At 38.3% G+C, this 27989-nt stretch overlaps 1 protein-coding gene across 1 annotated transcript; it reads right to left on the bottom strand.

The window, feature by feature from the left end:
• Positions 1-2936: 2936 nt before the first annotated feature.
• Positions 2937-9687, bottom strand: LOC139151657 (uncharacterized). The gene is made up of 10 exons (XM_070724590.1): positions 9532-9687; positions 9071-9104; positions 8623-8742; positions 8034-8156; positions 7392-7499; positions 7017-7142; positions 6274-6543; positions 5488-5732; positions 4561-4847; positions 2937-3318 (listed from the first exon to the last, which is right to left on the bottom strand). The coding sequence occupies exons 1-10, from the start codon at positions 9604-9606 to the stop codon at positions 3309-3311; spliced, it is 1398 nt and encodes a 465-aa protein (XP_070580691.1). The 5' UTR covers positions 9607-9687; the 3' UTR covers positions 2937-3308.
• Positions 9688-27989: the final 18302 nt, after the last annotated feature.

The following is a 27989-nucleotide window of genomic DNA, read 5'->3' as shown; positions in this document are numbered from 1 at the left end:
TGGTATAAAGTAAAACTAAAGAAAAGGCAGAGATCAACGCCAAAAAAAATATGCTTGGATCATGATGAAGCCAGAGATTCCCCGAAGAAAGTGATGCAGGAGTTTGATAGTGTTATTGAAAAGAAAAGGGGAGGGTACCTTTTGCAGGCACCCTTCACGGGCTATTTTGGGAGTAATAGAAGCATGTTCTGCTTGAAGACCACCAGAAATAATGTAGACAACTTCTCAGGTTTGTCAACCTAGGTAACTTTGGTAATGTCAGTTTTTGTTCGGGTAGATCCTGCAAAGTGACGGCAATGGCACATCACCAGAAGTTGCGTCTACTATCTATGAGTACACATGATCACCTTTTTTGTACCTTTATTGTCGAAAACGGATAAGAATGGGCACTGTCATTGATCTAAATTTTACCACACTTGTGTAATTTGTTTGTAAAGTGTTTCCAAAATTTACTGCAATATCAGTACTTGTTCTTAAGTTGCGGCAAACAACAGATGGATGATCGTATTGTTTCACTGTAGGCTTCCAATGATATTTTTAGATATAGCTATGTACCCTTAATTCCTGCATGTCACTTCACCTTCAGTGTTCACAAACCGTTAGCAGATAGCCCATGTACATTGTGACAACTTTCTTCCCTATAGCTTCTGGTTAAAGTACACCTCTTTCGTACGGAGTTTTTTCTCAAATAACCTTAAACCATACACAGACAAGGACAAGAGTCTTAGAATAACTTGACGCTGACCAAGCTGTGATACACTGTAACTCAGGGTGGTAAAGGGATGTAATATGATTCCGTATATATGAAGTGCACCGAAAAGTGTACTCCTTAGTGTGTGTTTATAATGAGTCCGTAAAAGCTCTTTGATTTTCACCGCAGTTACAACAAGTCAGCTTAAATTTTGAGGCAAATTAGAAAAACTTTACAAACAATAACACAAGTGTGATAACATTTAAATCAATTTCATTTTTCATTCTTATTTGGTTTTGACAGAAATTTTATTTGGCGCGACCTCTTCAAAAATGGGTAAGAAAATGAAGTGTTAAATGACATGTACCAAATTTGAGTGCTTATTGTTTTCCTTTGTTGCATCCTTCTTTTATGTTTCAATCTATAGCATAGCACAGGATATCCCGTATCAAATGACATCGTTTCAAAAAGATTTTGTATCTATTTCCAATAGTAACACTATATATTCCAATTCAGATTAACTTGGTTCGGGCATTTGGAAGATTGCCATAGACTTGCGTTCCATTTGTGAATGTATATTTATGAACAGAAGCCAAGTAATCTCGACAGAATGGCTAAGCTTTATGAAAATTGCAGAGAATGATAGGTCTTTCCCTCAACATGCCAATACGACATACCACCAAAATATCAGGATATAGTGTCGCGTACGGGCAAGGGATTCGGCTCGTTGAGATTGACAAGCTGTTCTCGTAACATTTTTAGTATCCCGGATAATGTTGCTGTCATTTTACCTTACAGGTCCATAGGGTGTCGTCGGAAATTTGGTACAATTTGGTACGGAATTTATTCCGGGCATGTCACTCACTGTACGAGTCAGTGAGCTTTTAATGTCTCAGATTTTCCGATTTTACATGTTATAATTGTCGAAAAACAACTTCACTGTTTATATCATCAGTTATATACGTTAATCCAATAAGTGATACTTTTGCAATGGCTTCAATGTAACATGTACGCTTATTGCATATTAGGTTAACTGTACATAATTTATGGCAATAGAACATCATCTGTGTGTTCACAACGTTCACATCCCGTCCCTGACACATATAAGTAGGTTTTCAGTTGTTGCATTCAAGCAAGAGGCCTGACCATCGAAGTCGGATTTCGTAATTATCAATATGATGAAAGGGCCAAATTATTTTCAATGTAAGAGATTTCAAGATGCAGCGTGCATGACGACGTTCACTATAAGACGACTTGACTTACACACATATTTTAACATGTATGTGCATGTACGAGAGAGAGAGAGAGAGAGAGAGAGAGAGAGAGAGAGAGAGAGAGAGAGAGAGAGAGAGAGAAGACACCACGACATGTACCCAAAGAGACTCAAATTTAAAAATCTGAACTGAACAGTTCGCATGGTCCATTCTTAAATTGCTATTGCTATTCTGGTACTATACATTTAAAAACATCTTTGCTATGATCGATGCCTGAATTACCTGTCAAATGCCTAAAATATTCGTGTAACATACACCCATATCTTTTTCCTATGGAACTACTCTCTAAGAACTTCTTCACAGAACACAAGCTACACTTTCTTTAAAGGATTTCATTACTTATTACATATAGGTAGGTTTTCAGTTGGTTCACTCAAGCAAGAAGCCTGACCATCGAATTCGATCAAGTTGAAGATGCATGTATGCATAACGACGTTCATTATAAGGGTCACTTGTACTCAAACATACGTAAATGTAAACATATGTATGTGTATGTATGGGAGAGAGAGAGAGTCTCTTTTGCTACAAGTTGAGTTTCTTGTAATATGCTTATGCATATATATAATAATAAATATATATATATATATATATATATATATATATATAATATATATATATATATATATATATATATATATATATATATATATATATCCTATGGAACTATTCACTCAGAATTTCTACAGGTGGCACGAGCTAAACTTTCATTAAATGATTTCAATCCTCTTAGTGGGCAAACGGATGGTACCTCAACCGGGTGGTGATAAAGAGATTTGTAGACAGTTTCAGAAACCTTGTGCTAAATAACCTTTAGGACTTTCCAAAATCATCCCAAAAATTAATAATATCGTCAGATATACAGTGTTGGCTTTAGGTAAAGTAGTGGTAGTGGTGGTGTCTGTATGATCGCCACTGTTAGAGGAGCCTGACATGTGTTAACATACTTACAATCAGGACAGTCCAAGCAATACACCTGTACAACTTGTCTACGCCATTTTATTTCTAAATAAACAAGTTAACGAATCCATTCAAATTGCTCTCATTTACAACTTTTGATTAAACCAATAAGAGAAAAAATGTCCTGTCCATCACCAGCAAAATTTTAATTCAGCTGACTGTCACGTTGATGAACAATTTTCATATTACCATAAAATTTTATAGAAGCTGTTATTTATGTGAACATACCATTGAATTGAATAGATCCTCAACCTAGCTAATTAGTAAGCAATATCCGTTAGCATGAACTCGATGAATGGCTAAAAGTTTTGGGCATGCTCCGTTTCCACTTAATCCTTTTCCTGGTGAAAACGAAATCAGTGCCATTTGTCAAACCGTTCCACATTTTACGGACAGCTGAAATATAGAATAGAGAAAAAATGAGCAATCCTATCCACAAAAGAGTTCAATAAAGTGGCAAAATTATAAGAAATACTAAATGTTAAATAACATGAATGAATTCTACTAATTTATGTGATGGACCACAACCTAAATTTCATCAGTCAACGACCTTATACAAAGAATCACATCACTGTATGATATGAAGTGTCGCACTACTGTTTGATATTGTTTCACACGCGTGAACGAAAGTTTTATTGAAGGAACTCTGCATAATTAACCAGTTGACATGTTTCATTCAAAAATATGCAAAATTTCTCTCTCTCTCTCTCTCTCTCTCTCTCTCTCTCTCTCTCTCATTCTCTGTCTGTCTGTCTCTCTGTCTGTCTGTCTGTCTGTCTCTCTGTCTGTCTGTCTGTCTGTCTGTCTGTCTCTCTCTCTCTCTCTCTCTCTCTCTCTCTCTCTCCTCTCTCTCTCTCTCTCTCTCTCTCTCTATATATATATATATATATATATATATATATATATATAATTAAAAAATAAAAATTGATGTTCTACATGTTGTTGCTTAGGTTTTCCTATCTTAACCATATCCCTTGTCGTATACGAGTAATGGTATGTAATGTTTCTGCTACAACTATTTCATAACTTTAAAATGTGTCTGTAAAAGCACATCATACTGTGTCATAGACACTAGTTATTGAAGAAATAACGGACGACGCGCTGACCATTAGCGTTTATTTATGGGCAAGGGCGAGAGGAAAGCCAAAAATTAATGGGCGAGGTTTGCCGAGCCCGTTTATTTGGCTTTCTTCTCGCCCGCGCCTATAAATAAACGTCAATGGTCAGCGCGGAGTCTGTTATTTCCATTATATTATCAACAAACGCCGAAAAACCGTCAAAATTTACAAAATTTCCCGTGTGAACGCCAACGGGGCCCGAGAACCTGACAGTGGGTACTGCGCGCTGCCAAAATTTTGCAAATCCGGAGAATTTTTTGTAAAAAAGCGTCTAAACTTGATCGACAAATGCTCCATTTTATTTTGTGGTTGATTATGAATTTAGTACAAATCGCAATTTTCGTTTTAGCTTTAAAGTTCTTATGTTTACGATATTATTCATATTCACGGGCAAGAAAACAAACCATTACTGTGTATTTGTGGGCAGTCACGTGGCTCAGCTCGACCAATCAAAACGCGATGGACAGGGCATGGTAATATAATCCTTGTTTTTGTATTAGACAAAGCCTTGGATACCTACCTGCCCGGGATTTCCCAACTTTTGGCAAACTCCGTTACATTTGTTGTTCTAGTACCATCTGACTTGACCAGATCGTTGAAACGGCTCCCATCTCCCAACATTCCACACAGCTTGCCGGCTAAGTCGTCGTTCCCGATGGTGACAGAGGCTTCGTGTTCCTTTGAGATCCATTCCAGTGAAACTCCATCCTTTCCGAGAGAGAGTGCTACGCTGTCGTCCTCCACCTTAATGCGCCCCAAGCCGCCGGCGATGGAGAGTTCTCGTTCAAGTACCAGTTGTCCGTTGTGCTGTGGTCGTGAAAAATCAAATCCAAAGGACAATCTTTTGAGAATGAAACGGTGATCGGTGATGATCGATCTCAGATGATGTCGCGTTTATTCAAAAGGGTTCGAAACATTAGAATTGAAACTTCAAATCTGCACTAACCACTGGACCAACGTATGGGAGGGAGAGTTACGTTCGGTCCTATATTGTATCATTTAGTAGCCGAATCATTGTGCAACTTGTGTTTCTTTTCAACAGCAACAATAAATGATTATTCGATTTAATTACAAATGATAATATAAACACAAACAATGGTCAGATCGCTAAGTTCTCTTTCATTGAAACTTTAGTGCAATAAACAAGTGTTAACTATTGACTAGCCATAAGGGTAACAGCATACACACATTTGTTTCCCGAGGGAATGAAAGTCGCCTCGAAACAGTCTGTTTGTTTTGGACAACTCTAACCATTGACAACATTAGCCACAAATATATCTTCTAGTTTATTCACCATATATCACAAAACATGAAAAAACAATTTTGGCATAATTTCACATGTTGTTTGGCTGATTGCGCTGGACAGGGTTTGAGGGCCAGGGAACGTGATTACAGGGTATACACAGGGGAAGAAGGACTGTATCTTCAAAAGAGTGCATCAACTCACCAGGACAGAATGATCATCACGGAAAGTGTAGGTGTCATAGCCGTTCAATGTTGTACTGACGGCGACCATCCTCGTCGGTGGTTCCATTGGATTGTACTTTCCGCGGAAGTCGGCGGTTATGTCGAAGGCAGGGCTGTTCGACCTGCAGTCCTTTACCAAGGTGTAGCTACAATAGCCTTGGTAGCTGTACTTATGTCCACTGAAGGTCACCATGTGTGGATCCTTCTTGCCCCATGCATTGGAACCTGGGAAGAAGCACGTCACATTACGGTAAGTGACAGTGATAAGGTGAACATTAGATAACTACAGAGAACAGCATATTATAGAGTCAAACAACAAATTATCAAAGCTAATTGCAAAGCTCGTATACACAGGTTTAATCAATAATGCTTTTGTGCATTTGAGGTACCTTGTTGTTATGTACAAAAATTACTAAATCAGCCGAGTGACCGACTAGCTAATATAAATATAAATATATATATATATATATATATATATATATATATATATATATATATATATCATTTTGATCAAAACACAAAGATCTGAGTGATTGTATATAACGTAAAATGTGATATACGATAAGATAACAATTTGTAAAGTTGAGATATATTTTATTCTACTTTACGATATCTGATAAAACAAAGGCACATAGATAGAAAATAATATATATATATAGTTAGGCATACATACATACATACATACATACATACATACATACATACATACATACATACATACATAGCAACAGACAAATAATGACTAATTATTTAATAAGCAACTTACATCGGTAGAGGACGACATATCCTGTGTGTTCGGGATCCGAATGAACTATCCATTCAAGCAGGTAGTCTTCGTAACAGCTTGGCACCGTAAAATTCTTCGTTATGTACGGTTGACCGGCCGGCAACAGTACGGTTTCTCGACCTACCTCAGTGCCATTCGAGTAGAAGTAGAGTACGCAAGTGATTCTTACAGGTACGTCCGAGAGACAGTAGAAGGTTGCCTCGATTTTTCGCCAAAGGCAGTCTACCCAGTATATTACCAACACGAAACCTTCAAAATAAACGGCATGATGCAATTTACACCAATCCAGAGTACGACTTAGAAATCTGTCATGAGGCCAGAAACATAATACTAAGATTTTTTTAGTAAGACAATTGAAGCAGTATGTGACTAATTGGTATGCATTTTTAGAATCTGTAACATTAATTATTATTATATTCAACACTCATTCATTGCCATTGGAAGGAAACAACACAGTAAATATTATTTTCGAGAAGATGTCTTGACTATGTAATAAAAAAGACATGAAAACGGGTAATACTTGCTGCTGATTTCAAAGATCATCGAAAACAATAAAGAAATTGGAAGACGCTACCATGTGTACAGTTCAAGTCATACTACATCTGTTGAGCCTATTGCTCGCGACTAACAACAGAACAAAGCCAAATATGGAAGTACACGTCCTATCATCCATGGAAATTAGGGGACCCAATCGCATGCACGTCTCGGGAAAATGCACTAACGTGGATCATGACAGCAAACGCGGTCCTCGTCACCGGCACACCGCCAAGGTAAGGAGTATTTCGGAGGTGGCGCACAATCAGAACGATCCACACATTCTCCAAACTCTTTGTAGCATGCCACGTCGCCTGCAGGAAGAGAACAGAGAGTTGATGTGATCTTTAATGTGTTAATTTGAGAAAATAATAAAATGTTTGTGCAGACATTGGTTTACAATAAGGAATGAACGGATATTCGCTTCCTTTGTCAACAACCAAGCTGAAGGCAGCACAGGTGTTTCACAGCATGAAATAATAAAGATGCAATACTGAAGATACTCGCAGTCGAGCATACAGAACAACATTTTTTGTATAGATAAGTAAATGAGATATTCTTACTTGTTGGTGGTTTGCAGCATTTCCCACTGTTCCTCGGACAGGTTCCTTCAATCCTATTCAATCGTGGGCAATCGACTATACAATGTCCACCATCGCCGCATTCAATCTCTGAAAGAAACACGTAACCATATGTATGGAGACAGGTTCTTTGTTCCCCTCTTATGAAAAGTTAACCGAAAGTGTAAAAAGCAATGACTTTAAAGCTATGTCATCTGAATTATGCATTATATTCTGCTTTATATCGTTCAACATAGTGAAATATGCATTAGGCTTTGATTAAACTTAGAATAGATGAAGCATCGATGATATGGTTTCGATATCTGCCTGATATACATTCTATTGAGCTCACAACTGCTTTACCTATCTGCAATTGCAAACGATGGGGTACAGTTCTACTGGATTGTACTAGACCCCAATCATATCATACATTTAGACAAGATCCATAGTGGATTACAAGTGGATTACATGTTTATTTCACACAATATAAAACAAACATGGAAAAAACTGAAACTTCGGTTTGAAATTTCCATCGATTAAACTTGAAACTTATGCAGATCAGATTGTGGCCAATCAAGGGAATCGTAGAACAGGTTTTATAATTGGCTTAAAGAAAGACAAGAGTACTTGCAAAATACTACAAACCTGGAGTGATGCAGCAGACCCTATCATTGCCGCCAGCACATCGCCACGGTAAGGTGTATCCGGGACTTTGGCAATTGGCTGGGTCTATGCAATCTCCACCGTATTTAGTGCAAGCTAAGTCATCTATAGTGAAGAGGAGGGTAAGTGAGCTTGTGTATGTGGCGATGTGGAGGGTCACAGAAGTGTTTCAATCATTGTGTCCCAGTGACGGGATGGAGAGTAGTAACAGCGTGGGTAACAATGCATGTCGGTGACGAAATTTGACACGGACAAAAATCAGCGGTACCACATTTGGCATATGTTTGGAACATTCAGATTCACAGTACATCGCAACATCTGTTTTGCCTATCCTTCTCAGCCAAGTTATCTATTCGTCTGTCTCTTTCAAGGCAAAGACCAACAGTAGTGAATCCTTTTCTGTCATTATCTCATTAGCGTTGTTTTCATTTAACTTAGAGCAAATGGTTGAAGTTCTCTCTCTCTCTCTCTCTCTCTCTCTCTCTCTCTCTCTCTCTCTCTCTCTCTCTCTCTCTCTCTGTACCAAAACCTGTACATGTTTACTGTTATACCCTGTAGGTCCCGAACTCACTTGGTGGTTGTCTGCAACATTTTCCAACCGGACAGTAACCAGGTATCTTGTTCTCTCTTGGGCACCCGAGAATACATCTCGAGCCCGGTGAGTCGGGGTTGCAGTCCACGAGTATGGCATCTTCGATTAAAACAGCGAAAAACAGAGAAAGTTTTCAAAGTGAAAATCTGACGCGTTCCTCAAGTTTCCACAATAACAAGATGTGATAATAGGTAATGTATGACTTCAAATGGCTAATATAGTCAATTGATCGTAGGCCGGTTGCTAAGTTCTAGTACGTAATGGTGAAACTAAAATCTCCCTGTTGCGCACGCTCAAAATGGCTTGTACCGTTCCTTTATCTTAAACTAACAATTACTCAATATTCGATTTATCGTAGTAACGCGGTAGTGCAGTGGTCCAGCAAAGTAAGAAAACTAGCATTTCATTTAGTTGTAATAAAACCCACCTCTTTTCTCCACACTTAAATCACTTGAGACTTGCTGCAAAGAAATGAAACTGTTGACAAAATTTTACAATCGTGTCAAGATGTGTACATACGTACACATACGTTTAGGCTATGATGTAAAAAAAAAACGTTTCTGAGCACCGCTTTTCGTCCAAGAAACAATTTGCCGAGTGGTGTCATTCTATTCTGTTTACCTGAAGAAGGTAGAACATACCATGGCAATGAATATTTAAAGAATGGTGGTATGCAACAAAGACTGGTGGTTCTTGAGAAGGTAAGATAACAAAACTTACGAAGCTTCTCATAGAAATAGATGTTACCCCAACAGAAAAAAATCATATAAATCGCTGATTTAAGATACGAAGTCGGTGACGAAGTGAAGAATGATCGTATTGGAATAGTCCTTTTGATAAAATCCGACTCATCGTAATAGTCAACCTCAAAATACACGATATACTCACGTTGATATTCTTTGTCAACACAAGGTTTACACTCAGACTGAGAATGACGATCAGTTGGACAGTATGTTGCTTCATCTTCAATAGACCACAGTGTGAGTCTCTCGGACAGTATCTTCAACGATTGTCAAACTGGTACTGAACCACTCAAATGATCCTCTATTTATGCATATCTGCAGCATAATATTGAAGTATGATAAATTCATTAAAAAACAAAAGTTCTTATACTCCCTTTTTGCACATATGGTACAGCGTACTGTTGATTCTACCATAGCAACCGACAACAGTTCTATATGTTCTAATTTGTGTCTTATGTGTGACAGCTCGCACTGTCTGGGTTTTCCCCGTAGGGTAAACCTCGGGTTGGACCCCACTCCCACCCCCTGATGTTGTAACACGCCGAACAGTAACTACAACGCACTGTTACAGTGCATTTCACTTCGGTGCCACAACTCGGTGTATGAGACGGGCACATACTATGTACAAAACGAACGATACGTTTGGGTATCAAGACACATTTTAAAGTAACCGACTCGTGGATTAATTACAGTAAACCAGCATTGGGCAGCTGCTCTGTCTGGACTAAGAGATAAACAGTTGAGCTGAGAGTTGAAGAGATAAAGATGTTTTCTCAGCTGAAACTACAGCAAAAACAGGATGGCTGGACAGTCTCATATACATTACGTTTACTTTTTTTGTACGCCGCACACAAGTTCTATAGATAATATTGTAGATAAAAAGAACCGACACATTTGAGTGTTTGGATAAATCACACAACCGAGGTACCGAAATACTTATCAGGCGACACTCCACTCCACTGTTTATCCTTGTGTGTCTATAAAAACAGATTGGCATCAGTAAGTATACGTTGATTATGGTTTGTTTAGCCAGAGCGCTGTCCTAATTAACTTCGGTGTCTATGATCAACTTGATAAGTAATTTAGCACTTCCTGTGTGTGTTTTAGCTTTTAACTGAAACTGTAAAAACAACTACTTTGTAATCAACTGATCATTTCTCGGTCTAGACAGAGCGGCCCCGTGCGGGTGTGTGTGTTCACTGTAACTAATCAAAGAGTCGGTGCGTTAAAGTTTGCATAAAAGCTCAAGCGCTGAGATATAGTAAAGCCTTCATTTGGAAATTTTAAGCTCATCTTTGTTCTCAAGACGTTGATTTAAGAAACAAAAACGCCTTGATAGGTTCTTAAAGCATTTCGGAATATCAAACATCAAACTGCCGTGCCTGTATAATCGGCAAGTCTGTTTAACAGTCCTTTACAAAATGTATGCATAAGCGCACGTATGTATGTATATGTATGTATGTATGTATGTATGTATGTATGTATGTATGTATGTATGTATGTATGTATGTGTGTGTGTGTGTGTGTGTGTGTGTATGTATGTATGTATGTATGTATGTATGTATGTATGTATGTATGTATGTATGTATGTATGTATGTGTGTGTGTATGTGTGTATGTATGTATGTATGTATGTATGTATGTATGTATGTATGTATGTATGTATGTATGTGTGTATGTATGTTTGTATGTATGCGTGTGCATGCGTAGATGGAAGGATGTATGGATGGATGGATGTATGGATTGATTGGATTGGATGGTCGGATTGGATGGCAAATTTCATAACAAGTCGTTGGATTGCTTCAAATTTGGTTGCAGGTTCCTACAGCTTTTCCCATGTACATCTATTGGAATAATGAAATAATAATGAAATAATTAATTAATTGATATTTTAAGTTTGTTGGTAAAAATATTATCTAAGAAACAACAGGCCTTATTGTTTTGCATTACCCGTGTCGGTTCCTTAAAATGATCTTCGTTAATATTGTTCAGATAATGTTGAAATATGGTGATATTAAGAGTGTTACTAGCTGTGTCTAAATAAGATACTCAAAGCCTAGCTCCCACTAGAACCATTGGTATCTGTAAAATGCTGATCGGTGTGAGACTGAATTGGCTATATATATTCTAATGTCATATATCAATCGAAGAGGTTTGAGAAGAGACATTCAAGCTGTTTACTTTCTTCTTCAGTACAAGAAGACTTCATGGAAAACCTTGAAATAAACGTAGACTTACGAAGAATGAACGCTGACGGCACAAGATAGAGTAATCTTTGTTGGTTTATTCTAGATTTTCTATCAAGAAAATTCGATCAACTTATTTCGATTGTATCTCACATAAGTTTCGATGATTTTCGCAATTACAATTACTTTCGATGAAAAATATACATAAAACACCATAACTTCGAGAAATGAGGAATATAAGCTTAGGTCGGGACTGCTTGTTAATTTATCAATGTATTAATTAATCTCAATTTGGTAATTTCTATTTTAAGAAACGAGCACAATTACAGACATGGACCAGGAAAGTAACTAGCGTGGGCGTGAAAAAGAGAATGATAGTCAGGGGAGGGTTGAAAATTCTAGAGAACAGTGAGGGAACTCCATATTATACTCCGTGATAATAAGAAACAGACATCACAGTAAATCGGAAAGCGTGCAGTTATTTCATTAAAATGCTTTCTCTGGTTATCCCATGTTATTGAAAGGGCTGCATTTTAGCGATTGATTGTTATATACAATAATGGAGCGTCCAGCACAGGTGGCATCACAGACAATGATGCTATTCTGACAAGCCCCTAAGACGGTGATTCACCCCCATCATTGCAAACGGATCTGCCGGCTGAAACCATTCTCACGAGCTAGGGTTTTGTTTTTTTTCTTCTGCACGATGTCACAGTGAATTGGAAAGCAAACAATTCTTTAGTAAACCTATTTCCCCAGGTTATCCCATTTAATTGAAAAAGCTATTCTAGTCATTGACTACAATATGCAATAATAGAGCATGTAGCACATGTGGCATCGTGGCAGTAATAAGTATTTACCTTCTTTAGTTTCCACTATCCACGTCGTGGAGCGTAAATAAGGCTCTCCGACTGCTGCAAAGAGGCCAGTCATATATGTCGATTGTAGAAACTAGTAGGCCCACGCGAGCAAATATGCACGTTCGTTGAAGGCACTAACAACTCAAGTATTTGTGCTTTGGTAATTGTCTTGGGTTATGTTCACGCCTGTTTACTAAAACACGTTACCATTATTAGAAAAGCAGTGGACAATGTATTTTGTCTAGAAATTGCACTCTTTTCCGGGAATCATTCTTTCATAAAATTTGACATACTTTTCCTCAATAGTTTCGCTTAAAATGCCTTGTCTTAAGATTAGTGACATGTATTCTCAGATGACCTTGTCGGGATGTAGTCTGTAGGAGAGAGTCGCGATGGAGATTGATGGTAGCCAGTTCACTGTCAATGACGTGATGCGATCCAGTGATAAATCGTTCAGAGCTAGAGAGTCTTGAAAAAAGAGAACATTAAAAATCACGGTGATATGAAATCTTTGAAGTTTTCACTAGCCTCGTTAAGTCACATTTTTTAGATAGCACAAACAAAAATGTAGAGTTATGTTTATAATTTTTTTCTAAAATGTGATCTTCACCAAGTTTCTCTTACTCAATTTTGGCCAAGATGTTCGCCTTAACACTAACCATCTATAATGGTATTTACTGAACTCTGCAATCGATACACCCGCAGAACGTTGTTTTAGGCTCCGCTGTCAGCGACATGGAGCGTATCAGGCTGATCGCCCGTCATCGTCCATTGGTCCATCCATCGTCCGCAAACATGTTCCAAGAAACCACTGGTCAAACAATTTTGTGTGCAGGTCAGTATGGATGACCTTAGTCAGATTTGTTCGATTTGTGACGAAATCTGCAATACTGCATTTTTGATCATTTTCTTTTAATATTTGATAAAATAAATCTTTTTCTCCGAATCCGCTCGTCGTATTGATTTCAACATTTTGTATGCAGGTTCCTAGGAAGGGTGATAATTCGATTACTGCAATCTTTCGCGATATATCCAATATTATAATTTGTTTGACAATTTTGGCCATTCTTTGCAACAAATCTTCATTTTATCATTTCCGATTGCTTTGATTTTAGTGTAAATAATAATGATGAAGTTTATTTGCAGTATCGCCTCTAGCCCTATATGATAAAAGTAATTACACAATAATACATTTCAGTCAAAGGAACAAGTGAAAATATGTTCATATAGATATTTACGTTTGTACAGTATTCATTTGAAGTTCATTTCGTGCTTTGAAAGCGAAAAATAGAAATTTGCTGATATTGCGAATAATCTCAATAGTCTCAAACTTGTAACAAGCGTGTAAATTTAGGTAAACTTGGAGGATTTCGATAAACGCGGGTTATATATTTCACTCTTAAATTATCATATAAGGGACAAACCAATAAAAAATGAAATTCGTCCTACGCAGTCCTTTGGTCACATAAGCACACTCTTTGTACTCTTGGTAAATTTTCGTGTCTCCCTTGTTCTATAGCTAGCCTGTGTCCGAATGGTCTGCCAAGCTCAACTCTGGCTGCTACATCTAAGTCATTCTTTCTTTGGCGTAATGCGTAATAAATGCGTACAAAACTTAACGTGTACTTTTTCTAAACGTTTGCCTTCAATATAACCCTAAATCTCACTGCTGTAACTTAACATAGGTAGTATTTTTTGTTTAGAATATTTTGCAACATATAGCGATTGCACTGTCTCTTCAATTATGCATTTAATTCTGAGTTAAGTGGGAAGAGGGCTTTAGATGCATGATCTACCAATACCTCTTTCGTTTTGCTCCACATACCGCTACAAGAAAAGACAACATGCAAATATTTAAAACAGGAAACAACAGCTACTGTTTTTCCTTCATAGTACCACCTTTCGTAGCTACGAAGTGGACCACCATTTCTGAAAACTACAATTTTTGTTTTGTCGACATTGACCTTCGTCTTTACTTTTTGCAATACATCGACAATTGGTTTATCAATATCTGTTACTTAATTACAATTTCAGCCAGGAGGTCCAAATCGAAAGCAAATAATATGAAAAAAGTTTAACGATCCCAATAGAGCTACTAAACTCTTCATAGATATCATTTAAAAAGAAAGAAATTAAGGGTGAAAGGATACAGCTTTGCCTAACACCTAAGGGACAATCAACGTTACCAAGTATACATGCTTTACCTTGAGTATACACTACCATCTAGGCTTTAAACATCCTAGCCTGGAGTCCTGATTTACCCAATTTAAAGAACAAGGCCGTTCTGTGCACTCTGTCGAAGGCCCTCTCAAAATCCATAAAAGCACGGTAAAAACGCAATTCTTTACTGCTTAAATATTTCTGAATAAAAGTATACAAAAGGAAAATATTATCAACGGTTATGCCCTTCCCTTAATCCAGCCTGTTCTTCTCTAAGTGGAGCGGCGTTTTCTTCCCGAAAAATTTACCGTCATACAAAACACCTGTATAGATTTTCCAAATGACAGGTAAAAAAGTTATACCTTGAACATTTTTACCCAGAGGTTCATCGCCATTCTTGCAAATAGGAAAAATAACACCCTGGCACCATGAAACTCGGAATATACCGTTACTGCAAAGATGCTTAAACAAAGTATGTAATAGGGGACTCGGAACAATAACATCACTACATTGTTTGTAATTCCTGCTGAAATACCATTAATACAAGGAGATTTGTTGTTTTCCAGACACATAATACTTTCACTAATTCTTCTTGTGAAATGGGTTGGTTAATGATATCACCGATGACGTTATCAGAATCACTCATCGGAGTATACGGTGCATCTCCATTCATAACACCCTGATCAACGTTATTCATTTCTTCCCAAAGTTGATGATATGTATCACTTTGATCAGTCTGTTCCGGACTGAAAAATGTATAAAAATACTCGAACCAGTCTTTGTTTGTAATTGAGTTTGGGGAGAACTCTGTGAAGCTTGGAAAAGGACCAAAATTTGGACGAATCGTTGACCTCTAACAGAGACTTGATTTCGTTGATTCAGCTCAACTGTATAATTTCTTTTCTTTCTTTAATATAATTTCTTTTCTTTCTTTAATAAATTTTCTATAGTTTACAATTTTGAACTTAAAAGATCTTGCTGACAATGTGTAAGTCTATAGATGTTTAATTTGGCAAAGATTTTGTTCCTGGCATTTCGACACTCGTCAAACCAGCCATCGAACGTCGAACGAGGGTTTCTACATGCTTGTTTGGGACCATGGTTTCTACGGTGACACTCTGGTTTGGGGACACTATAGAATAAAGCATTGAATTTGCTAAAAGTTCCATCCACATGTATGGACAGCTTCAGTGAAGTTTGTCACAATGGTCAATGATGTGATGCAATCCGGTGATAAACCCTTAAGCTAGAGCCAGAGAGTCGAAAAAGGAGTACATTTAAAATCACGGTTATATGAAATTTTTGATATTGTCACCAGCCTTGTTAAGTCACATTGTTTGGATAGCACAAGCAAAATGTAGACTTATGTTTTGTAATTTCTTTCTAAAATGTGATCCTGACAAAGTTTCCTTAACTCAATTTGGTCAAGATGTTCATCTTAACACTAACTGCATTCGATGTACCAGCAGAACATTATGTAAGGCTGGAGCGTATCAGGCTGGGCCGCCTTGTGTTAAAATTTCTGTCTTTAATTAGATGTGAAAGTTTGTGACTCGTTAAAAATTAAATAAGCAAATCTTGAAATATAAGTGTAGTTGTGGTGTTTCTAAATCTGACCCTTCCCTCTCCTCCGGCCACCTTGGTTGATAATAAGAAAAGATTCGAAAACATAAAGTTCAGTTCTTGTGCCAAATCATTTCTTAACAAAATGAATAAGACCTTTCGCCAAAATCCCGTGCCATTAAATCCTCTGTGCTTTGGTTTGTTTTATATCCAGGGACATCAGATTGAGGTTCGTTGTGTTACATCAACTGTAATCAAAGTAGTTCAACTTATTCGAAATTCATTTTTTCCCTTTAAATAAAAGAAGTGATAAAAATCATGACAGTAAAAAGTGACGCATTTTTCTGGAATCAAAGCTGACGGACTCAATTAGGAGGTCGAGTAAAATACGTTCGACTGTTTATTCGAGAATTGCTGTTACATATGAACGTACGTTGATTTGATTTTACAGGAATACAATTAATTTAACCTTAGCCAATTTTATTTTCCTACTCTTTCAGATCAAAGTTGCCAAATTATATAGAACAGGGAACAACAGTGCTCTTGGAACCTTTTCCCTAAAACGCATACCAGAAACAAGATAACAATCTTTACCCCACAAATTGTCAACTGTTCACAGGTTACATATACCTTGGTAAATTGTCTTTCCTGAAACGACCCTACCAGACCACTGCATATCAAAACATGAAATAGTTCAGCGGTTTGAGGGCGTCCTTCAGAGGGATTTATCTCCAAAATGCTCCAAAATAGGAATTTCAGATGGTTAATCATGGTCAGTAAAATGCAAAAAAAAGCCAAAACAGTCGAGGATACCAAAAAGAATCTTTGGACTTATGATTTCATTTGTAGTGATATGATTGTATGATTTACGCTGTGAATGTTTGGTCCTGGTGCCCCAAAAGAGGTTTCGATGAGTTTTGCTATTAGTTTCGACCAAAGGAATGTAAAACACTATAACTCCGAATAATGAGGGAGATAGGTCGGGACCGTCTTTTTTATTTATCAATTAATATATTAATCATAATTTGGTAAATTCTTGTTTTTAAGAGTCGAGCACAATTAAGGGCATGGACGGGAGAGAAATTAGTGTGGGCGTGGCAAAAAGGGCAATCAGGGGAGGGTTGAAAATTCCAGAGAACAGTAAGGGAACTCCATTTTTTACTCGATGCTAATCAACAAGATATCACAGTAAATGGGAAAGCGTACAGTACTTGAAAATAGTTTCTCTGGTTTTCTCGAATAATTGAAATGGCTGTCTTCTAGCGAATGATTGTTATATGCAGTTATGGACCGTCTAGCACAGGTGGCATCACAGACAATGATGCTATTCTGACAAGGCCCTAAAGGAGGTTGATTCACCCCACCAATTGCAAACGGATTGTTCGGTTGAAACCATGCTCTCGAGCCAGGGCTTTATTTTTTTCTTCTGCACGATGTCACACTGAGTAGAAGAGCAAACAGTTTTTTAATAAACCTATTTTCCAGGTTATCCAATTTAATTAAAAAAGCTATTTTAGCCATTGACTACAATATGCAATGATAGAGCATCTGGCACATGTGGCATTGCAACAGTAATAAATATATACCGTCTTTAGTTGCCACTATCCACTTCGTGGAGCGTAAATTAGGCTATCCGGCTGCTGCAAAGAGGCCAGTCGTTTATGGCGATGTTGAAGCTGTTAGGCTCAAGCATGCAAATGTAAACTTTCTTTGAAGGCCCCATCAACTCAAGTATTTGTGCTTATGTAATTGTCTTGGGTTGTGTTCATGCCAATAGTAGAACACCTTTTCATTATTAGGCAAGCAGTTGGCAATGTATTTCGTCCAGAAATTTCACCCGAGATTCATTCTTTCATAAAATGTGACTTACATATTTCCTCAATAGTTTCCAAAGATTTTATATGTCTTGTCTAGAAATTGGTGGCATGGATTCTCATATGACCATGTTGGAAAAAATCTGTAGGAGAGAGTAGCATCTACCAATGGAGAATGATGATAGACATTCCACTACCAATTATGTGACACGATCCAGTGATAGACCCTAACGAGCTTATGAGTCTCGAAAAAAGTATAAATTTAAAGTTACATTGATATGAAATCTTTGAAATTGTCACCAGCCTTGTCAGGTTAGTTTTGTTTCATTAAAATAAACTATGAAAAGTCATACACAGAAAATGTAGATTTGTGTTTTATAGTTGCTTTATAAAATATAATCCTCGCCAAGTTTCCCGTACTCAATTTTGGACAAGATGTTCATCTTAGCATTAACCATTTATAATGGTATGTACTGAATTCTACAGTCGATGTACCCGCAGAACGTATTTTCAGGCTCCGCTGTCAGAGACATGCAGTGTATCAGGCTGATCGTCCGTTATCATCCATTGGCCCGTCTGTCGTTCGCCAACAATTGACTTGTTCCGAGAAACCATAGGTCACAAAGCTTTGGTATTCTCTGTGCAGGTCAGTAGGGATGAAGTTAGTCAGATATGTTCGAATCGTGACGAAATCTGCAATATTGCATTTTTGGTCATTTTCTTTTATTTTTTGATAAAATAAATCTTCTCAGAATCCGCTCGTCGGATTGATTTGACATTTCGTATATAGGTTCCTAGGAAGGTTGCTACAATGTTTCGTGATATATGCAATAGTATATTTTTTAACACTTTTACTATTCTTTGTAACAAATCTTCACTAGTTTTTATCATTTTCGATCGATTTGATTTTAGTATAAAGGTTCCTGGGGATGATCTGTATGTTTGACATGTTTTTTTATCATAGCGAATGTCTATTACCTTACGGGCCAAGTAGTTTCTTAACAAACTAAAATAAAACCTTTCATCTCATGAAGTCCCCTAAATCTTCAATGAAATCCTCCAAATTGCGTTTTGGGTTTGTTTTATTCATGGTTACTCTGATTTAGGTTCGTTGTTTTATATCAACTATAATCAAAGTAGTTCAAGTTATTTGAAATAAGTTAGTATTAAGTCACTTCAGATTTTCGCTTTCTATAAAACAAGTCATGAAAATCCTGTTGCATAAACATGCAAAATCTGAAACGTAGCAAGGGAAAATAAATACTGTCTGGATTGCTGACGCGAAAGCCCAAACATGTTTTGCTGGTGTGATGATGTAACAGTGTTTGTACCAAAAAGCCTCCCTGTTCGGCAGCAACCATCTTTCTCCGATCATTGAGCAGAACACCAAGAGCGCCCTCATGTGCTTGGCAGTTGCAGTTTATGATGATGATGATGATGATGATGATGATGATGATGATGATGATGATGATGATGGTGATGAAGATGATGGTGATTCACTCGCTTAATCGATATGAACACAGACATTGTGATTATGATCGATAGATTCCCCACTTATCATTTTTTTCTATTATAGGAAATCAAGGATTCCTACACTTTACCTACAACCAGATCCAAGGTGACTGTCATTTTGGAATTTGAATATAGTGTAATTCTCCTGTAACGGGACTTGTATCCACTTTAAAACTGATATCTTAAATATTCTGATCCTTTCTCTTATGAAAAGACAATTATTTATAATGCATTTCACCAAAACAACCACTGTCAAGCCCTCTGCAGAAAAAGTCCATCCACTCTACGTCTACCACTATTAAAAGACGAGAACTACGGCAAGGTTTCAATGGGTTAGCAAATACCACGAAAGTGGGAACTTCCTATCCAAGCGCATACTGTGCACTTAAACTGTCCAAGCATCCCTCATTCCTCGGATCAGTCTTTGCTCACCAAATCACTCTGACTGCAGGCGCCGTGCGATTGCACTCCGTCCGGATATGAGAGTCTGGTCAAAGTGCTTTTCGATCCATTTTTTCAAGATGGCCACTGACAGAAAAACGTAAGGCTGTGATTGGCTTAAACGTTTTATGACCTAAAACGTGACTCGACTACTTCAACAAGAACGCAGAGCTTGGCCAAGCAATATCAAAGACAAAGAAGAGACGGATCGGGTAGGTTTTTGCAACAACTATAATACATTTGAAATAAATTGACTCAGCTGTGCATTCTTTTTTAAGTTACGCAAATCAAAGAAAAGATGACAGGATAAATTTGTTCGACCAAATTCTTCACTATCGTGGAAATGGTCGAGTTACGATTAAGTAGTCTGGTCCCCTGCCCAATTTCTACTGCTGGCTGCGCTGCACGAAAACATGGACCCTATTATCGTGAGTATCGCAGCTAGCGGTCGAAATGGGACAGGGTACCAGACTAACTATTGAGATCATAAAAAGTGTCAGCCATGTCACAGCCTGACGTTTTCTGTCAGCGGCCATTTTGAATACAAAGGTGAATAAACATTTTAGCAAGATGGATTCATTTCATTTCACTTCTTTGTTAGAGAGGAAGAAATCCGTAGCACAGCTCGCCGTGAAGGTATTCTACTTGAATTCTCCTGAAAAGCTTAGAAACGAACAGCTTGTACGTTTCATCGGTTGCGATTTTCTTTCCTCTAATTTAGAGGCACTTAACACGGACAACCTGATGGCTGATATATTCAATACCTCCTCGAACAGAAAGAAAAAAGTATTTAGTAATCTGCGTTGATTTGATAATGGTGAAATTGTGTGTAGCGAACATCCTTGGCTGTATTCCCCCATAACCGAACTAGGTTGCTCAGGTGTGTGATGATATTGTTGTAGTCACATGATTGTCCAATGGTCTGTACACGTAATTTCCTGTAACTTTTAGTTCCAGCATGGCTGCCGTCCAATAAAGAACATTTCCGTGGAACTCTGTAGTTGTCGACTGTCAATAACCCCTCCCGATCATCACACAATGGCGACGAGGATATAGTTATCTAATATAACTATGAAAAGAACGTACGCAAGTAACTTTTGCAAGATTTGGTGACTTTATAGCCGTGTTTTGAGTGTATGAAAATGCCAGAAACGGAATCTACACCCGTGACCTTGTCCTGACTGCCAGGAGTGGCGGGATTTGACTGTGAAGGTGAACCGGAGGCTCTTCAACAAAGGTGGGAGCGTTGGCTTCAGGATTTTGAACTGTTTGTGGCAGCGTCTGGTGTTTCAAATAATGCGCAGAAGCATGCCTTACTTTTACACATGGCTGGAACTGGTATCAAAGAAATTATTTGCATAAATCTGCTGATGAAACTGGTGACGTCACTAACTGTGCAAAGTTGATAGAGTGTCTGAATAAACACTTCCAACTACAAAAAAAAATTCCTTTGGCGAGACAGAAGTTTTACAGTGAAACTCCCGTGTCAGGGGAGATGGTCGACAAGTACGTAATACGTCTCAAGACTTTATTAAAAGACTGTGACTATCCCGAGATGGAATAAGATAACCAGATAAGACACCGTGTCCTTAGCGTGAAAACGATTTGAACACTATTAAACTGCTACAAATCATACGGTCCTATCATGATAAGGATGCACTAGTTCTGGTTCCCAGTACTCACACTGCAAATGCAGTCAACGTCAGCGGTGAGCGTATATGTACTAAAGGCAGAATGGTGGACTTGATCTGTTTCCATTGTGGAAAGGAAGGTCACATGTAATGTGAATGTCAAGCCAGTACTGGCAGTAGTACTCGCAAAGCCAAGCAAAAATCCAACCGGTGTTTCCGATGTTAAAAGCTGGGACACAGGGCTGCAGACTGTCGTGCTAAGTGGGAAGACTGTCCGTCCAAAGACAGTGATAATAGCAGTAGTCGAGGCCGTGGTGGTAGCCACAGTACACGTGGGCTTGGGCATAGCCATGGTGGCGGTCACTGTAAACACAAAGTAGCTCAGACGACTGATGCAAACGCCTATGATAGCCATACAGAAGTCAAGAGTGACGATGAGAAAGCATGAGAAAGATGAGATGAGAAAAAGATGAGAAAGCTTTGTGTGCTTCAAGTGGAAAGGATCTTACCGAAAAAGGTATTCAAATCGAGAATCAATACGTTCCAGTTCTCATCGACAGTGGTGCTACGTGTAATCTCATCGGTGAAAAACAATTTCACAAACTTGATGAAAAGCGTGTTGTAAAAGTTAGAAATTACAATAACAAAGTGTTTCCTTATGGTTCTAGTAAATCGTTAGAAATAGTGGGCAAATGTGCTATACATGTCAAAGCACCTACTAAAAAGAAGTGTATTTGCTGATTTCATAGTGATCAAGGCTGATCAGCCGATTTTACTGGGTCGTAGTACTTCTGAGAACTTGGACATGCTGAGAGTTGGAAATGTAAACCTTTGCACAATGAATTCAGTTTCTGCTGATAATCCTTCGCCAATTCTTGCAGAATTGTGGAGGAAATATCCTGAGGTATTCACTTGGTTGGGTAAGTTAAAAGGCTACCAGCTCCATTTGCATATTAATAAATGTCAAACCTACAGTCCAGTACAGGCGAATTCCTTTCAACTGCCGTGCTAAAGTTGTTAAACTTAGCGAACTTGAAAGACTAGGAGTGATATGAAAAGGTTTCAGATCTGATCTCTTGAGTCAACCCTCTTGTAACAGTTCAAAAGCCTTGTGGAGATGTTAGACTTTGTCTTGACATGAGAAAAGCAAATCAAGCCATTATAAGGGAAAGACAACCTGTTCCCACCATGGATGAAATGCTAGAAGAAATATCAGGGACAAGGTTTTCTGCAAGCTTGATATGAATATGGCCTTTCATCAAATTAAACTCGATGGAAGTAACAGGGATATTACAACTTTCTCAGGGCCGAACTCTTTGTATCATTACAGGCGTTTGTTTTTTTGTGTGAACATGGTGACTGAAAAGTTTCAAAATTTAATTAGCCAGGTCTTAAAAGGTTGTGAAGGTGCCCATAACATGCCTGATGACATTAGAGTATTAGCTGAGAGTTATGAGCAGCTGTGTGCCAGAGTTGAGAAAGTGGTCAAGCCATTTAGTGAGCATGGTTTAACATTGAACTTAACAAAGTGCAACATAGGAGACAGTATGACATTCATGGGTCACTTGATGACAGCCCAGGGTATGAAACTCACTGATGAGAAAGTCAAAGCTATTGTAAAAGCTCGAACGCCAACTGAGAAATCAGAATGGCTATCACGATTTTGCTCAAGGTATGTCGATAAGTTTGCTACAGTGACTAGCCCACTATGGGCTTTGACTCGCAAGTATGTGAAATGGGAATGGCTTCCCAAGCATAAGCAGGTATTCAACCTCATCAAACATTAGTTGACCACAAGTCCGTTCATAGCTTACTTCAAGCAGGGCGCTAAACTCGAGTCACATCTGATGCGTCACCTGTCGGTGTTGGAGCTATCCTTGAACAAATGCAAAGTAATGGTTCATACCAACCAGTATACTATATCAGCAGAAAGCTTACACACGTTGTGTCTAGGTACTCTCAGTTCTAGCGGGAGGCACTTGGAGTTAAATGGGCATTTGAGAAAGTTCAGCAGTTTCTGTTAGGTAGTCGTTTTGAGATCAGAACTGATCATAAGCCTTTATTGAAAGTGTTCACCCCAACTCCAGGCCCCCCTCAGCTAGAATTGAGAGATGGTTGTTGTATATGCAGCAGTTTGATAATTATATCACCCATATCAAGGGGAAGAATAATTAGCAGATATGTTGAGTAGGTTGACTATGGATGAACCATCTGGTAAGTGTTGTCGAGAAACTGAAATTTTTGCATACAGTGTTATTTTAGAGGCTAGGCCATCTGCTATCACTGCATGTGATATTGAGAGAGTATCTGCAAAAGATCAGAGCTTACAACTGGTTGAAAAGTGTATTACCTCTGAAAATTGGTCAAAATTGAAGTCTTCACCTTATTGGCATGTGAAAGACGAGTTATGGTTGTATGGCAGGTTGATCATGCCTGGTAACAGATTGGTCGTGCAAGAGGTTTTGCAAAGAAAAATTTTGAAAATTGCACACCAGGGTCATCAGGGAATTTTGGGGACTAAGGCTCTCTTATGTGACAGATTTTGATGGCCTGCGATGGACAGGGAGGTAGAAAAGCTGATACGATCCTGTCATCCATGTTAATTGGTTAGTGCCAGGACAAACCCAGAGCCGATATCATCCCCACGGTTGCCTGAAGGACCATGGTTCTATTTAGCTGTTGATCTTTTAGAAGTATGTGATGGTGAAAAGTTGCTTGTGGTAACTGATGTATATTCTAGATGGCCAGAAGTAGTTTTGTTAAAGGAAACAGATGCTGGTCATGTCAAAAAAGCCATGGAAGCCATGTTTTAACACATGGATTACCTTACTGCGTTAAGACTGACAGTGGACCACCTTTCACCTCAGCCGAGTTTTAGGGGTTTCTTGATTACTTAGGTATTGATCATGAATATTCTATCCCATACTGGCCTCAGAGTAATGGGAGCGTGGAAAGGCTGAACGAAGTGATTTTAAAATCTGTAAGAATTGCTTAATTGCAAAAGAAAAGTTGGTACAAGGATTTTACTCATTTTCTGTTTGAATATAGAAATACACCCCATATTGTGACAGGCGTATCATCTGCTATGGCTCTTATGGGAAGAGAGTTTAGGGACAAGACTCCTAGGTTGAGAATTACATCCAAGACTATCAATGAGTCTGATCGGCAGATCAAATGAGAGAAAGAGATAATAGAATAAAATCAAGACAGAAGTTCTATGCAGATAGCAGGAGACATGCTGTTATGTGGCAATTTTCCCCCACACTCATGACCTAGAACAAGTCTAGAACATTCTCAAGGTCACCGTCCTTTATGACCTCACGACCTTGAATTCAATTAATCGTGTTTGGAATGTTCTGGGAATTTAATTAGTTGTGTAAGAGAAATAATTTTAGAGCAGTAATTAGCATGTCAATAAAAGTTCCAGATTGCCCTTATATGCTCTTACATAACCGCATGAGTATAAATAGGGGACGGTACAGCTTGCAGTCAGACATTTGGGATCGTGTCTCTTGCGTGTTACTTCAAGACTTTGAAAACTCCAGCAGTATTAATTTCAAGACTTTTCGAGACCTTATCACAGCAACGCTGGATTTATACTGTTGACTTTGTGCAATTTCAAGCCTGCAAGCCAAAGGACTGTTCATTCATCCGACTGACTGTTACAACTCTGAGACTGGAGCTTTGCCGTCCCAGCTGAGATAAGTAGCCTGTACACTTTACAGTTTGTATTCTATCCCTGACTCAACAATTAGTTTTATTTTTCGTAATAAATTTCGTTTTATACGGAAACTGCTGAGATCACCTTTTGTTCGTTTTCTTCAACGTAACAATGCATTTTCCTCTGATATTAGGGAAGGTGATATGGTTTTGCTCCAGCAAGCATTTAGGCAAAACAAACTTACTCCCTATTTTGAGACAGAACCATATAGAGTCATTCAGAAAGATGGGGTTGCTTTAGTCTTGGAAAATTCCAAAGGTGTCAAAAGAAGGTCTACGGGACATGTAAAGGAATATGTTCAGGAAAGTCCGGAATTTCCCTGCCAGGGCACTGGATGGAACTTCAAAGAATTGATGTATGGGGAACCTCAAATTCCAACCGGAATACAAAATGATGTTCCATCCTTTGATCCCAATTTCTGAGAGTTATCTACTCCTAGCAACCTGGACAATTCGTCAGTAGAGTCTGTCTATCCTAGTCAGAAATCAACAATATCAGTGTGTTCTAGTTCTGTTTCACCTGCTAGTACAATACCAGTTGAAACAGGTGTACGTCCTGGTGTAAATATTCCTACTACAATGCCAAGGACAAATACACCTAAGACAAATGTAAACTCCAACAGTACTGATGTGAGACGCTCAACTAGAGTAAAACCTTAACTCCCTTGGCAAAAGGACTATTTCATGCCAGAGGGATAGATTGTATCGATATAAGACTATTCACGAACACTATGGACTGAATTTCTGTAAAGCGAACTTTTTTTTGGAGTTATGTACTTTTCTAATTCTAAAGTTTCAAGTTCCTGTTCCTAGTTCAGAGTTACATACTGTTATATCTGATATTTACCTGGTAGTGGTAAATTTCTGATTCAGGTAATCTTGAAAGTTGTTTGTTTGTTAAAACATGATTATCCACAGAGCATAACAATTTAACAATTTAAAATTTTTCCTAATACAATGTTGGCAAATTTCATATTTTCCTAAGTGAATTGTAAACTAAGGTATGAGTTTCGTTCTAAGTTGAGGAGATGCAGAAACTTGGAAGTTTTTATGCAAAGTTGAAGAGATGTGATGATATTGTTGTAGTCATGTGATTGTCACATGGTCTGTACAAGTAATTTCCTGTAACTTTTAGTCCAAGCACGGCTTCCATCCAATAAAGAATACGATGCTTTCAATCGGGCTCGAACCCACAACGCACGGTACCCAATCACCTAGCGCAGAGGCCACAGACAAAACCGCTTGGCCAAATCCCCAATCTCAAAAATATTGGTTCAGTAACCGAGCTAAGGATGTTACAATTATGACTGCGCCCTCTCCACTCGCCGTAGAGTTCGTGAAGCACTCACGCTAGTACACTCACTATCATACATCTCACACAAAGTTTATCGAAGCGAAGCAATGAATACAACGCTTAAACTGGGCGGAAGACATCATTTCTGTGGAACTCAATCGTTGTCGACAGTCAATAACCCCTCCCCGGACATCACGAGGTGAAGTGGCCAGCTTTACAAATACTACTTCCTTGAATATCGCGGATCGATTGTGGCTATACATTGCTAATCGTTCCTCTCAGTTCGCAAAGATGTACTTATTTTGCTGTTTATATTTACATTCAGCTAAGTTTTATTTCTCCATATTATCCTCACAGTACAATTTATGGCAGAGGACAGATGGGTATTGCATAGAAAAGACTTATAAAAGCTCTATTTTCCGGTCATTAATTTTGTGTTGTTGGGTAAATAGAGTTTATTGTCCTATTTCTAAACTCCTGTTGAAATACCTAGTATTCACCTTGTGGACACAACCTTGTTTTTGTAATATCCAAAATTAATTATGTTAATTATCTTAATTTCGGTCCGGGCAAGAATTCATTTGTCAACGATAGCATTGCGTAATGTACACGATGTTATATGCTAGCAAATCTGTACAGCATACCTCATGGAAAAGAAGAAACAAAAATAATGAAAAAACTGATGAAAATATCGAAAGTTACAGTTGTTGTCCCATCCATGAATAAAACGAATAACTCGAAGTTAGTAAAAGAGTGTGGCAAACCCCCCCCCCCCCCCTCCAAAAAATATACAACAAAGTGAGTCAAAATCGAGGAAGGAAGACCTGATGTGGTGTTTGTGATGAAAATGTTCAGGATATGCTCACCTTTCAACAAAAGATATGGAAGTGCAGTGAGCAGCCCGAAAATTTCTCCATTTGGAGCAACCAATACAACAATCGTGACTTTCTCTCCCCTTGAATCGCATTAGCGGTCAAGTGGAAGGCAATTGGTATATTTAAGTGGGCATTTCCACGTCAATTCATCTTACTCAAATTGTATATATATTTTTAGGATATTTCTTACGTTTGTGCCCGCACAGCGAAATGTATTCACTGTTGTGGTAATCTTCAAACTCCTCAAAGAAGTATTCGTCACATGTTAACTACCTACGATGTAGTGCTGGCCAACGATACTGTTTCCAGTGTCGTCACAATTCTGCCCTCAGTATAAAAAGTAAACGCTACTTTCGTTTTTATTTGATTGTCTAGCAGTATTTTTGCTTTCAAGTGTACAAGAAATACCCCGTTAGTTAGCTCACTCTGGCGCAGAACCAAAATTCAATCGTCATCGACAGTCGCCTCTTCCGTCGTGTTAACATCGACATCAAACTCCCCCTAGTGTATCCGTATCTCACTCATCGTAAACATAGGTTAGCACGAGC

The sequence above is a fragment of the Ptychodera flava genome, chromosome 15 (assembly GCF_041260155.1).
Source record: "Ptychodera flava strain L36383 chromosome 15, AS_Pfla_20210202, whole genome shotgun sequence".
Classification (NCBI taxonomy): Eukaryota; Metazoa; Hemichordata; class Enteropneusta; family Ptychoderidae; genus Ptychodera; species Ptychodera flava.
The sequence above is the reverse complement of the archived record's forward strand: the minus strand, read 5'-3'. Positions and strand labels throughout refer to the sequence as shown.

Coding starts and splice junctions, on each gene's coding strand:
- LOC139151657 (XM_070724590.1), bottom strand. CDS start 9,606: ATGAAGCAACATACTGTCCAACTGATCGTCATTCTCAGTCTGAGTGTA. Junction 9,105..9,531: donor TGTTGACAAAGAATATCAAC/GTGAGTATATCG, acceptor ATTTCTTTGCAG/CAAGTCTCAAGTGATTTAAG. Junction 7,143..7,391: donor ATGCTGCAAACCACCAACAA/GTAAGAATATCT, acceptor CTCTTCCTGCAG/GCGACGTGGCATGCTACAAA.